Genomic DNA, 12,510 nt, shown 5'->3' on the forward strand with positions numbered 1-12,510 from the left:
GTTTACCCTTAAAAAAAAAAAAATATCATTGGTTTTCTGGCTGACTGAATGAAGCAGAAGAATCAGAGCCAAAAGGTGACCAAAATGGGAGGGAAAGTGAAACTGTGAAAGAAAATATACTATCACGGCGAGGTTGAAAGTATGGCAATTAAAAAGGAAAATAATCACGCAACCAGACAAGTCAAGAAACTTGGCAGCTTCACTCAATCGTTGCATGACAAAACACAAAAAAAATGAGAACCAATTTATTGGCATGGAAAAGGCAAAATGGTGGGTTGGGTTGGGTTGGGTTGGTTTAGACCGTTTGGAACTTGCTCTCCGAAGATTAGTAGGTTCCACTGTCCTCCACCCTCTTGGATTCTCCTCTTGGTTTTCTGGTTTTTTCTTATTTAATCACTAAACAAACACACACACACACAAATACAGACCTTTCTCCTAGTTATAGTTTCATTGTTTAAGTGTTTGCTGTCTGAGAATTCCGAGTTTAACTGAGTTGAGTAAGTGAAGTGGGTCAGACATGAGAGTGTTGACGGTGGTTGAAGGGTTGTTGGCAGAAGCTGTTTAAACCCAACTCACTCTCTCTCCATGTTTCTCGATCTCGATCGAGTTTCTGAGTTGCTCTGGATCTTAATCTGCCAGATTATATTACTAAATTTCTAAAACTTGAGGCTGTAATTTGTCTGTATTACCAAGATTCCGCGTAAGCTAGTCCTCACAACACTTGCCGTTTTAAGATATTTACCTGACCTGTTGCTGTTAGCTGTATTGTCTTCAAAAGGCCTCTGCTTTTTATTTCATTTCAGTTGTGGGTGCTCAATGCTCACTCACATTTAGGAAGCTCTGAACTGTGCCTAGCCTCGCCTGGAAGAGGTAAGCAATCTGAACTCTTTGTGTTCGAGTTGTTTTAGTCATGTGGGTTTGAATTTTGGGTTAGGAAAAGGTTTCTGATCTGGGTCTATAGTGGGAATGTTTTTATTTTTAGTTTTCTGATTTGGGTATTGGTGCTTCCCTTCAGGTTTGATTGAGATTGGGGGTTACATTCATTCATTGGTGAAAACATGAAGGGAGCTGCGCTTGTGGCTTTTGCTGCTACAATTGGTAACTTTCTGCAAGGATGGGACAATGCTACAATTGCTGGTACTTATTTGAAATTTTTTAGCTTTCTTCAATTCTTGTTTTTCGTAGGCTCTGTGCGTTGTGCTTCATTGAATCTTTCCAGTAATTCTATCTGGTTTACGCATTTCAATCAGAGTTTGTCCATTTTGTTGTGTTCAGTTCATGTTTTTGCTTGTTCTCATTTAGTGCTCATATTTCAGGGGCTATTGTTTACATCACGGACGATTTTGTTTTAGGTAGCTCGGTAGAAGGTCTTGTTGTGGCCATGTCACTCATCGGGGCAACAGTTATTACAACATGCTCAGGAGCCATATCAGATTGGCTTGGTCGGAGGCCAATGCTAATAGCATCATCAGTTCTTTATTTTGTGAGTGGCTTGGTGATGTTGTGGTCACCCAATGTGTATGTACTATGTCTTGGAAGGCTATTAGATGGATTTGGAATTGGTTTAGCGGTTACTCTTGTCCCAGTCTACATATCCGAGACCGCCCCATCAGATATAAGGGGATCGTTGAATACTCTTCCACAGTTCCTTGGTTCAGGAGGCATGTTTTTGTCATATTGTATGGTTTTCGGGATGTCGCTGTTGGCCTCGCCAAGCTGGAGACTGATGCTTGGGATTCTTTCCATTCTCTCTCTTATATATTTTGTATTAACCGTGTTTTACTTACCTGAATCTCCTCGATGGCTTGTGAGTAAGGGCAGGATGCTCGAGGCAAAGAAGGTTCTCCAGAGCTTGCGTGGCACTGAAGATGTTTCTGGTTTGTTGCTTATTCTCTGGTTTGCTCGTATTTTGTATATGTATAGTGATCTATGTTTTATAATGCATAGCGCCGTAATTTAGCATGGACTCACGCACTGAATTGTCATACTAAACGTCATATATAAATGCAATATCTTCGACAAAAAGCTGCGTAGCTTCTTTCCCAGTAAAGGATGGTGGAGTTGCCTTTCGTTCTTCCTTCCCTTTCCCATTAAGCATTAATGTTGACTTGCTTCAGACAAATAGCTTTCATCTGAAGAAAAGGTTTAGGCATTTAGTCAAACTTTTATTAATGCTTGTAATGTATTGCTTTGGAAGAATTATCCGTTCATCCTGACACAGTGATTTGGTTGTGATGGATAATCTAAATAAGGAAACAAGTATGGTAAGATATGCACATGTTTATCAAACAAAAGTTTATGGAATGACTTATTTCTTCAGCATTGCTCTACCTAAACTTTTATATAGGGTTTACTTTATTGACTACATATAGATTATGCTTAGATTCTTATATGTTTATTTCACATTAATAATTCTTTTTATCAAGAACCGTTAATACTTCTCTATTCTGGGTCTGGATTATCGGTGGGTTTCATAAATGATGTTGAGAACATGAATCCAACGTGCAAAATGGGGGTTCATATTCTCAACTAATGAGAAGTACACTCATATCAGATCCATACTAGCATTTGCACAAGTGCTTAAAGCCAATTAGCAATAGGCTTTTCTAGGCATCTAAGGGCTGAGAATATGTGCGACTGCTGAGTAGTGCATCTTCAAGGGCACAAACTTTATCATGTGGATCTTGCTAATGCACCGTGTTTATAGGTGAGATGGCTTTGCTTGTCGAAGGTCTTGGAGTTGGAGGTGAACCATCTTTAGAAGAGTACATCATAGGCCCAGCTGATGATCTTGATGGTCAGGAAACAGCTGACAAAGACAAAATCAGGTTATATGGACCCGAAGAGGGCCTTTCCTGGGTTGCCAGACCTGTAACTGGGCAGGGTTCTATTGTCAGTCTTATCTCTCGCCAAGGAAGCCTGGCAACCCAGAATGTGCCTCTAATGGATCCTCTTGTCACTCTCTTTGGTAGTGTCCATGAAAACTTCCCAGAGGCAGGGAGTACGCGGGGAAGCATGCTCTTTTCTAACTTTGGCAGCATGTTCAGCACAGCAGATCATCCACGGGGTAAAACTGAACAATGGGATGAAGAGAGCTTGCATAGGGAAGGTGAGGACTATGCATCTGGAGGAGACTCAGATGACAATGTGCATAGTCCTTTGATTTCACGCCAGACGACAAGTATGGAAAAGGATATGGTGCCACCTCCTCCTTCCCATGGTAGTATTCTAAGCATGAGGCGCCACAGCAGTCTCATGCAAGGAACTGGGGAGACAGTTGGTAGCACAGGCATTGGTGGTGGGTGGCAGTTGGCATGGAAGTGGTCTGAGAGACAAGGCGAGGATGGAAAGAAGGAAGGAGGATTCCAGAGGGTATATTTGCACCAGGAAGGAGTCCCTGGCTCACGTCCTGGGTCCCTTGTGTCACTTCCTGGTGGTGATGTTCCTGCAGAAGGCGAGTTCATCCAGGCAGCCGCTCTGGTCAGTCAGCCTGCTTTGTATTCGAAGTCACTTATCGATCAGCATCCTGTTGGACCTGCGATGGTTCATCCATCAGAAACAGCTTCGAAAGGACCAATATGGGCTGCTCTGCTTGAACCAGGGATTAAGCACGCATTGTTTGTTGGAATTGGAATCCAGATTCTTCAGCAGGTTTGTTATACCAAATTTTCTTTTTATCTGATCTAAATTTTGTCCTTAAGGATAGCTAAAATGTGCTAATTACCTAGTTCAACTTTATGGAGAAATATTATTAGTAGTCAAGTTTCTCTGATGTTATGCCATGTTAGTCATGATATTTGCTTGGCCAGTCCAAAGGATGCTAAAAAAATGGCACATCAAATTTTCTCTCTCTCACTATTATTAGTCATATTTTGCATATATTTCCTTTTGGTCAAGGTTCATCTTCTTTCTGTAAGTAGTGACGTTTGTCTTGTAATGCTCTGTGGGGTAAAGCTAACAGCTAAATGTTAATATAATTTTGCAGTTTTCTGGGATAAATGGAGTTCTCTATTACACTCCTCAAATTCTTGAAGAGGCTGGAGTCTCAGTTCTTCTTGAAAGCTTCGGTCTCAGTACAACATCTGCATCTTTCCTCATCAGTGCATTCACAACTTTGTTGATGCTTCCTTGTATAGGTGTAGGCATGAAGCTCATGGATATCACTGGTAGAAGGTGATTTACTCTTAACATGGTTTTTTCTTTTTGAGCTGAACTGTCATAGATTTTCAACTCAACAAGGAAGAATTTGCCTTGCCATCACACTAAATACTGGTCGATGTCAAAATAAGCCAGCCTGCGTCTATTTCTTGACTTAACGTTCTATTTTATAAAAATATAAAAGTAATGTGTGTGTGTGTGTGTGAACTGTGCTGTTGATAGGATTCTTGAAAATCTACTAAAAATCCAAAACCCTAGCTTATTTTGTGCTTTAGAGGAAATGTTGAGGTTTAAATCTTAGCTAATGCACTTCTTATTGCAGGATCCTGCTACTGACTACAGTTCCTGTGTTGATTGTGTCACTCATTCTTCTAGTCATCGCCAACTTAGTGACCCTCGGTACAGTCGTTGAAGCCGCAATATCAACCACTTGTGTGATAATCTATTTCTGCGTCTTTGTCACGGCCTATGGGCCAATCCCAAATATCCTCTGCTCCGAGATCTTTCCGACGAGGGTGCGTGGCCTCTGCATTGCCATCTGTGCCCTGGCGTACTGGATTTCAGACATTATCGTCACCTACTCGCTGCCAGTTCTGCTTGATTCAATAGGCCTAGCTGGTATCTTTGGGATTTATGCTGTTGTTTGTGTCATCTCTTTGGTGTTTATCTACTTGAAAGTTCCAGAAACCAAAGGCATGCCCCTTGAAGTCATTACTGAATTCTTTTCTGTTGGTGCAAGACAAATTGCTGCTGCCAAAAATGAGTAATCGAGAACAGTTAGTGACTTCACCAGTTTGGCGGTTCTCCGTCTTCTGTAAGGAGATTTTGTTCCACGCATTTGAATATTCATAATGGGTGATTCTTCCATTTTTGATTGTGTATGATAAACTAGATTATTTTGGAGATTATACTTAAAGCTTAGAAGAGATGATTGATTTATAACTATGGGGACACATCCAACATTGTCCTTATGAAAATATGCTGGATTTTGTAGGCATGTTTGCTGGTTCGATCACACAGTTTGAAAAATAAATCCACGTTTTTGAAGGGGTTTGAAATCCAACCAAACTAGAAGGCTTATCTCCACGCCTAACTTATTTTATTAGATAATAAAGCATGCAACGCGGGACGTAAAATTTTGACCTTTAGCATCATTACAGATAATCCTATATGAGTACATCCTTCCTATGTAATCACAGGTGCCTCATCTTATTATTTGAGAGGGAAGTTTATTCGTCTCAGTATTCTTCACCTTTAATTACCCTAAACACGACTGTTATATGTGACCTCCATTACATTCAAGAGGGACTACATTTTCTTTTTGCTAAACCGACCAAATTCTATATATACTAAATCAGGAATGTACTCTACGACAATTCATGTATTAGTACTTGAGATTCAGGTATTATCTTTTAACCCCTAAACAGCCACAGACCTTGTTTTTTTTCTTTCTTTCTCGTCGCTCTCAACTGTACTCTACGCATCTGGAGGTCTTGGGATTCACTGTTCCAGAGCCCTTTGGCTGATGAGAGAGAGAGAGAGAGAGAGAGAGGGAAGGTTGGTGATGGTGCTGACTGCTGAGCCCTTTCGCTCTTTGAATCACTGAGTAATTGAGCTTCTTCGAATCGAAACGCATGCCCAATTCTCAATGCTGTCCATCAAGAATAACGCCATGGCGAGGTGAGTGATGTTGGGCGTCTTCTTTTTTATGGGTTTCTTTAATTTATGATTCTGAAGAGAATAATTTACGATTTAAGAGTTGGAATTTAGATGGGTTTGGCTGCATTTGCAGTATTGTGAAGGTATTGATCAACTGAATAAGTTTGAAGTCTGATTCAACTGAGTGTGAAGGAAAAAAAACTACAACAAAGAATAAGGTTCAAACCCGGGAAATCGATCAAGATACCTGAAGACATGAAAGGAAAAAAAGCACCGATTAAACCAAAAAAACTCAACAAAATAAAAGAATCCAAAATCGAATACCCAGTGCCGGCTTCTGGACGATGTGCCATCAAACAGGTATGAAGAAGGGTGTAATGGGTTTAGAACCTGCATGTTTTGCCTTTTGTAAATTCTGCTATGCTCATTGTGTTTTTCTTTTTTAGAAATGATGGAAATTGTAAGTAATGCAGATGGTGATGGGAGTCCGAACCAAAATGATCGGAAAAGGCTACGTCCTCCAAGTCGTTCCAAAACATTCAATATTGAAACCAGCTATGCTGCAAAAATTCCGAGGTATCCAGCTTTACCTCCTGATCTCATTACGATGAAACTAAATGTGAGACAATGTTACCAGGGCCACCAGTGATACTAATGCATCTCAGTATGAATATCAGATCACAAATTACTGATACATATTTCAAGAACTGAAGCTTTGCAATCACTTGGTAATTTGTTTTGTTTTTCCTACTTTTGCCATCGTAACTAATTCAGAAGTAAACACCAGGACAGATGTAATGGGTTGATCTTTGCACCATTTTCTTTTCCTTCTATTGTGTTTTTTGGTTGCCGACAAGGTTGAAATCAGATACTACGTCTAAAGAAATTTTATCAATTTTCAAGACACTACTAATATCCTTACCTGGTTCTTTGGACAGTTCTGAGAGGACTGCATCTGCAGACTGGCTTTTTTCACCTTGAGGCAAATTAAAGCTGCCACTAATAACTTTGATCGTGTAAACAACATTGGGGAAGGCAGTTTTGGTTGTGTCGACAAGGTACTGTAGTTTTCATTTACTATCTTTGATTATAGGCCTTGATTTCATAATGATTGAAAATTGAATAACCTGTTTAATGCAGGGCATATTATTGGATGGCATTACAATTGCAGTTATAATGAGAAAATCATTTAATTAAACAGTAGTCTTCTTTCTTTACTCAGAAATCAAGCAAATTAGAGAAAATGAGAAAGAGAGTGATTTTGGTTTTTGATTAATTAATCAAACACAAGCTCGGCACGAGGCCTTTAAAAACATAAATTTTGATATTGTCATCTTTGTTGTTTCTAATTCAGCTAAGCAACTATATATGATTTGAATTAGGGTGTTTATATATGTACTGGGGATTTTGTGTTTGAGAATCCAGAGGATACTTTGCAGTCATGCATGGCACATTGATGGTTATAGTTTCTTTGTTGTTGGGTAAATCAACTTTTCTATTTCAAAAGTTCAGATTAACTATTTTTGCTGTTTGTTAAGTTTCTTAAACAAGATGGTTTTGATATGGACAGTATGGATAGTGGAGAGTGGATACGAGCAAGCAGATTAAGATACAATTTGCAGGACACTATTTCACATTGCATTTTTTAAATAAACTCAACTATTCTTAACATGACAATTTTTTTTTGGCAAACTTCAGCAGTAGTTGTCTTAATAACTATGTGACTTATGTGTTCATGGTTCATTTTAATGTGACTTTTCTAACCTCAATTCGACATTTCACAGGTCTATGCGAATTCGTGGACTGTAATTTACATACCTTTGGACAATGTGGGAATGTGGAATGTGAGATATGAGAATTGGGCCTGACAATACTTAGGCCAGCAGTTCTATCTTCGTGTATACTTCTGTATAATCACATTTTACCTATTTAATTCTAAAATTCTAAGCACACCAAGCAGCTTTTGACAGAAGATGAAACTTCAGCATTCTCGAGTCTCCAATCGCTCTAAGCATCGTTGATTCTGGTATTTACTAAACACCCAGCCACACATCTCCTTATATTTGCTTTATCGCAAGATTGCAATTACGGTTGGACTTAATTGATTCAGTAGCATGTGTTTTTGATCAATGTTGACACTATTTTTGGAAGTTTGTTGATTACTCGGCATTTAATGACCATGGTTTCTATTGTCTTTGGCAGAATCAGAAAATGCGACAGTGCCTTGGTTATATCTAGGCTGACCAGTTTATTGTTGCAATCAGAGAAACTTTTGGGAATTTGATGATGTGCTTTAACCTGGTTGTCATTGTTTGTCTTGGTGTTTGGGTAGCGCAGTAGCTGGTCATCTCTTTCTATGAGTGCAGCAATTGGATGTTCGCTGAAACAAAGACCGAGGTTTGTTTTTAATTTCCTTTGTACACAAAAGATTGATATAACCTTCTATGCACAGAGTAAGCACTGCACACACACTCTAGGCGCATCTCTTAGTTCTCTCACCAATGTAAAGTCTTTGTATTGTTTCTCTTAATTGTCCATGTATATGTTTGTCCTGTTTTGGTTTAGTTAGTTAAGCTGCTTATGGTTGTCGCTTATTTTTTCCAGGTTCATGTGCTTCCGTCCATTTGGGATCTTTACTTGGTTTCCCAGAGCATTTTTCTCAGTTGTATTTGCACTTTGTTTTGTGCTATTTCATTTTCAGTTTCATGTTCATTGTAATTTTTCTTTCATAAGAGGTAAGGCTAATATGTCCCCCTCTTCCAACTGTAGTTTGTTTCTTCAGACCAAAAAAGAAAAAAAAAACTGTAGTTTGTTTCTTTTGTATACAAAAAAAATGAAGTACTTACTTTTCTTACTTTTTTTTTTTTTTTTTTTGACTTTGAGTGAATGATGTTCTAAGCAAAAGCGGAGACAAGGAAAAAAACAACCCCGCAGCAACGCGCGGGCATAACAACTAGTATATACTAATTGCTTGGAATCAACGACCACCTGAAAGTAGTGCCGATTCTGCAATGTATGATGAATTGGAGAACCTAGTGCCTAAAGAAGACTGATATGACATAGCATAGTCATCAAAACCTTCACGGTGCGCAAACGTTAAGCCACTAGAAGAAAGCCCAAGAAGTGACACTTCCGGCAAAGCAACATCACCGGCCAAGTACTGAACGACTTGTCGCATGCTTGGCCTTGCCGCTGGCTCCGAATGAGAGCACAAAAGCCCAAGCTTCAACACCAACTCCACTTCCTCGGCTACAAAATCCGTACCAAAGCTCTGATCTCTTGCCTCAAGAATGTTACTTCTATTCCAACAAGAAAACACCCAATCAACCAAAATCACATCTTCTGGACCCTGTGTCTCAATTGGCCTTTTTCCGCAAGCAACTTCGAGCAAAAATGCCCCAAAAGCAAACACGTCGGTGCTCGTGGTGGCCCGACCTGTTCTTGTGTGCTCTGGGGCTAGGTACCCGAGTGTTCCAACTATATGAGTAGTTTGAGGATCTGTTCCATGGTCGTATAATCTTGCAAGCCCGAAATCTCCTAGTCTTCCATTCAATTCCCCATCTAGCAACACATTACTGGCCTTCACATCTCTATGAATCACAACCTGTTCCCATTCTTCATGAAGATAGAACAACCCTGATGCCACACCTTTGATGACTTTAAACCTCTGGCTCCAATTAAGGGTCACTTCAGGTTGATCATAGAGGTATTTGTCCAAGCTTCCATTAGGCATGTAATCATAGACCAAAAGCAGCTCCCCTTTTCGCCTGCAAGCAAGGCATTAAACATCTATGTTAAAGGAAATATATGTATATAAACATTACTATGTCTCAAAAGTTTCAACTTTTAAGAAATGAGCTAACAATGTATACTAAATTAACACTTTATCATATGCGGCTAAAATTTACACATGTAGAGACCAAATTTTCAAAATAGACATAATTTGATTACATAAGAGATGTGAAACTCGAGACTTTATGCAAATAATGCAAATAAAGCTATGATAACATGTTAAGCAATCTTTGTGCTCCGAAACTTAAAGATTTTAGAGAATAAGTAAACAATATATATCATTGCTATTTAACACTGGAGTTTAACATCAGGAATATAAATATCAAGAGAGTTTCAACCAAGTAAGGTATCCGTTTAACAGCTCTGTTCAACCTTGATTCAATACTAGTTAGTCAATACAAGCTATCCACTCACAAATGGTTGCCACAAAAGCAAGCAAGCAACTACATCTATGACTGGGGGCGCATTTAACTGACAGTTAAGCCTTATCCTCGTGTCTTAGTGAGATCTAGAACTTAGGGACCATATAAATTCTCCAAAATCAACATAAGGACAACTTAGGGACCATATCAAGCTTCTTGTTACATACTCGACTTTAGACAGGGAAAATGATGTAACGTGGAATAATCCAAGATTTCTATTCTGCATTTGTCACTAATGACTGCCCATCATAGAGATGATGGTGATCGTAGAGGTGCTAATGTCAACATTATACAAAATTACGTACGATAACAAAACTTAAAATACTGGCAATTAAAGTACATATGTAGATTTCTAAGAAGACTTGTGACTACACTGTAGCAGGATCACAAAGAATTTTTACCAAATTAATTTGATAACTCTACAAGATTGGGAAGTCCATAGACAGACAGACGGTAAATCGGTCAATCGGACACAAGAACGAAACTCCTAGTAAAAAATCCTAGGCAAATCCTAATTATATATTTAGTTCAAATTAAACAAGGAAGAAGAACCCAGCAAAAAGAATCAGAAAACATCGTTGTGGGACATGCATGTTTATAACACCTTCTGGAATGTACTGAAGTAAAAACAGAGAACTAGATAAATTAATTTGGTGAAAATATTATCAAAAATTTGAAGACCATACCTGCAATATCCCAACAGTTGTACTAAATTCCGGTGACGAAGCCGGCCAATACTAACAATTTCTGCTACAAATTCCTTCATCCCCTGTCTTGATTCATGTGATACCCTCTTCACTGCAATCTCAATTTTAGAGGAGGGTAATAAACCTCTATAAACTTTACCAAATCCCCCAGTTCCCAAAAGCTCCTTTTCCCTAAACCCTTTGGTGGCTATATACAATTCTTTGTACTTAAACCTCTGAGGACCGTACTCTAGCTCCCAATCTTCAAGCACTTCTGCAAACTTCCTCTTCCTATTTATGACATAAAGCACACCAGAAACCACTAGCAAAACCAAACTCACTGAAATCAGAGGCACACCAAAGGTGAAAAGCAAGGACCTCTTTTTACCTGCAATGCTAGGCAACTTGGGAAGTTTGGAAGCTATGAGGTCTTGAGCTTGGCCATTGATCCTAAAGCTCCAACCCACTACATAATGGGATGTGAGCACTGAACCAGTTGAAGAGGAAAAGCCAACATACATGGTTTTGTAGAGAACTGTGGAAAGGTCATATTTCAAAGACAAAAGTGGAGTTGAAGGTTTAGTTGCAACATCAATTGGAGCCATAGTAACTTCAATTTGCTTCTTGGTACCATCATATTCAACCCAAACTCTCATTTCTTTACCACTGATAAGAGTCAGGTTCTTAAATCGACCATCAAAATAACCAGCTGCAGCAGCTTTGTCAGAGTGCAAGCCATTGATGTCGATCCCAACATGGTTTTCATCCATGTCACTGAATTCCGTGCTCTGGATCGTGTCAAGCTCCACAGCAAAAACATGATTGGTGAAATTCCCATTGTTGGACCCGTTGAACAGGCCCAAGTACTGGCTCGGCAGAGCTCCGGGTAGGCCTCTCGTCGGAGCGATGACAAAGGCGATTCCATGGCCGCTGAGAGTAGTGTACTCTGATCGGATGGCAAAGACAAAGTTGGTGGAGAAGGAGAAAGCGGTGTCGTTCTCCGAGTTCTTGAAGGTTACTGGGTTAGGGTAGAAGGCATGGCCACTTTTCTGTTTGGTGTCGTTTGTAAGCTTCAAGAGACCTTTTTGTGTGATCTCTGCTATGCCGTCTAGACTGACATTAAGACCAGAACGGCCATTGAAACCATCATTGTAGATGAAATTGAGGTCTTGGGCTTCTGCTGGTACCAGAAGCACTAGTAGTACTAGGAGAACAGAAAGCTTGACAAACATGGCTGGCTAGGCGTTGTGAAGTTTCTGGACCTTCCTTTTTGGGTATTTATGGATCTAAACCCGCCAAAAAATAAAGAAAATGAAGGCATCTAGCCGCCATCCGAGAAGAGTAAATTGGATTAATCATTACAATTTGGACTGTCATTGTTATAGTGGGTTAAAGATGTTGTTTTCATGGAGAAGGTTACTGTCATATAGACGATCCATCGCCTGCTATCGTACGCAACTGGTTCGTCTCCCCTATTCTAGGTTTTGATTGGTCAATGCCCTTAGGAAAAGAATCTAATTATCACAATAATCATATGCATATACAGCTCCTCTTTCATTTCAACGAGCCCTCACAATCACGTGCTCGGTTTTTTTCTTAATTTCTTTTTGCATTCTAATACCAGATAAATCATGATATTGGAGCGAGGGATTGTAATGATCAAAGTGAATGATTGCATGATGAAACTCAAGTTAGGCGGGTGACCAATTCCAACATCTTCAGGTGAGGAAAAGGTTACAGGAGGCTTTACAGGAAAATTCAAGGCAACTGAAACGGCACCGGACAATGATCCC

At 39.5% G+C, this 12,510-nt stretch overlaps 2 protein-coding genes and 1 long non-coding RNA gene across 8 annotated transcripts; 2 read left to right on the plus strand and 1 right to left on the minus strand.

The window, feature by feature from the left end:
• Positions 1–270: 270 nt before the first annotated feature.
• On the plus strand, positions 271–5,103 carry LOC133742611 (monosaccharide-sensing protein 2-like). Its single transcript, XM_062170301.1, has 6 exons — positions 271–870; positions 1,016–1,137; positions 1,317–1,877; positions 2,708–3,651; positions 3,986–4,173; positions 4,481–5,103. Exons 2-6 carry the CDS (start codon positions 1,059–1,061, stop codon positions 4,923–4,925), a joined length of 2,217 nt encoding a protein of 738 aa, XP_062026285.1. The 5' UTR covers positions 271–870; positions 1,016–1,058; the 3' UTR covers positions 4,926–5,103.
• A 425-nt stretch (positions 5,104–5,528) lies between these two features.
• On the plus strand, positions 5,529–8,605 carry LOC133745788 (uncharacterized). 6 transcript variants are annotated; one of them, XR_009863784.1, is made up of 8 exons: positions 5,531–5,838; positions 5,951–6,177; positions 6,264–6,393; positions 6,495–6,545; positions 6,756–6,875; positions 7,602–7,843; positions 8,020–8,214; positions 8,422–8,602. It is a non-coding gene; the product is annotated as an uncharacterized LOC133745788 (long non-coding RNA). The 6 variants fall into 6 exon arrangements; XR_009863783.1 differs by having other exon boundaries at positions 5,533–5,838; positions 6,291–6,393; positions 8,422–8,598; XR_009863781.1 differs by having other exon boundaries at positions 5,532–5,838; positions 6,291–6,545; positions 8,422–8,598.
• Positions 8,606–8,732: 127 nt separating this feature from the next.
• Positions 8,733–11,987, minus strand: LOC133745786 (L-type lectin-domain containing receptor kinase IV.1-like). The gene is made up of 2 exons (XM_062173916.1): positions 10,718–11,987; positions 8,733–9,584 (listed from the first exon to the last, which is right to left on the minus strand). Exons 1-2 carry the CDS (start codon positions 11,947–11,949, stop codon positions 8,795–8,797), a joined length of 2,022 nt encoding a protein of 673 aa, XP_062029900.1. The 5' UTR covers positions 11,950–11,987; the 3' UTR covers positions 8,733–8,794.
• Between the last annotated feature and the right edge of the window lie 523 nt (positions 11,988–12,510).

The sequence above is a fragment of the Rosa rugosa genome, chromosome 4, assembly GCF_958449725.1.
Source record: "Rosa rugosa chromosome 4, drRosRugo1.1, whole genome shotgun sequence".
Lineage (NCBI taxonomy): Eukaryota > Viridiplantae > Streptophyta > Magnoliopsida > Rosales > Rosaceae > Rosa > Rosa rugosa.

What these genes read in the sequence shown, in the direction of transcription:
- LOC133745786 (XM_062173916.1), bottom strand. Translation starts at nt 11,949, where the DNA reads ATGTTTGTCAAGCTTTCTGTTCTCCTAGTACTACTAGTGCTTCTGGTA. An exon ending in CAACTGTTGGGATATTGCAG is followed by an intron (nt 9,585 to 10,717) that starts GTATGGTCTTCA and finishes CCTTGCTTGCAG; the next exon opens with GCGAAAAGGGGAGCTGCTTT.
- LOC133742611 (XM_062170301.1), top strand. Translation starts at nt 1,059, where the DNA reads ATGAAGGGAGCTGCGCTTGTGGCTTTTGCTGCTACAATTGGTAACTTT. An exon ending in TGGCACTGAAGATGTTTCTG is followed by an intron (nt 1,878 to 2,707) that starts GTTTGTTGCTTA and finishes CCGTGTTTATAG; the next exon opens with GTGAGATGGCTTTGCTTGTC. An exon ending in ATGGATATCACTGGTAGAAG is followed by an intron (nt 4,174 to 4,480) that starts GTGATTTACTCT and finishes TTCTTATTGCAG; the next exon opens with GATCCTGCTACTGACTACAG.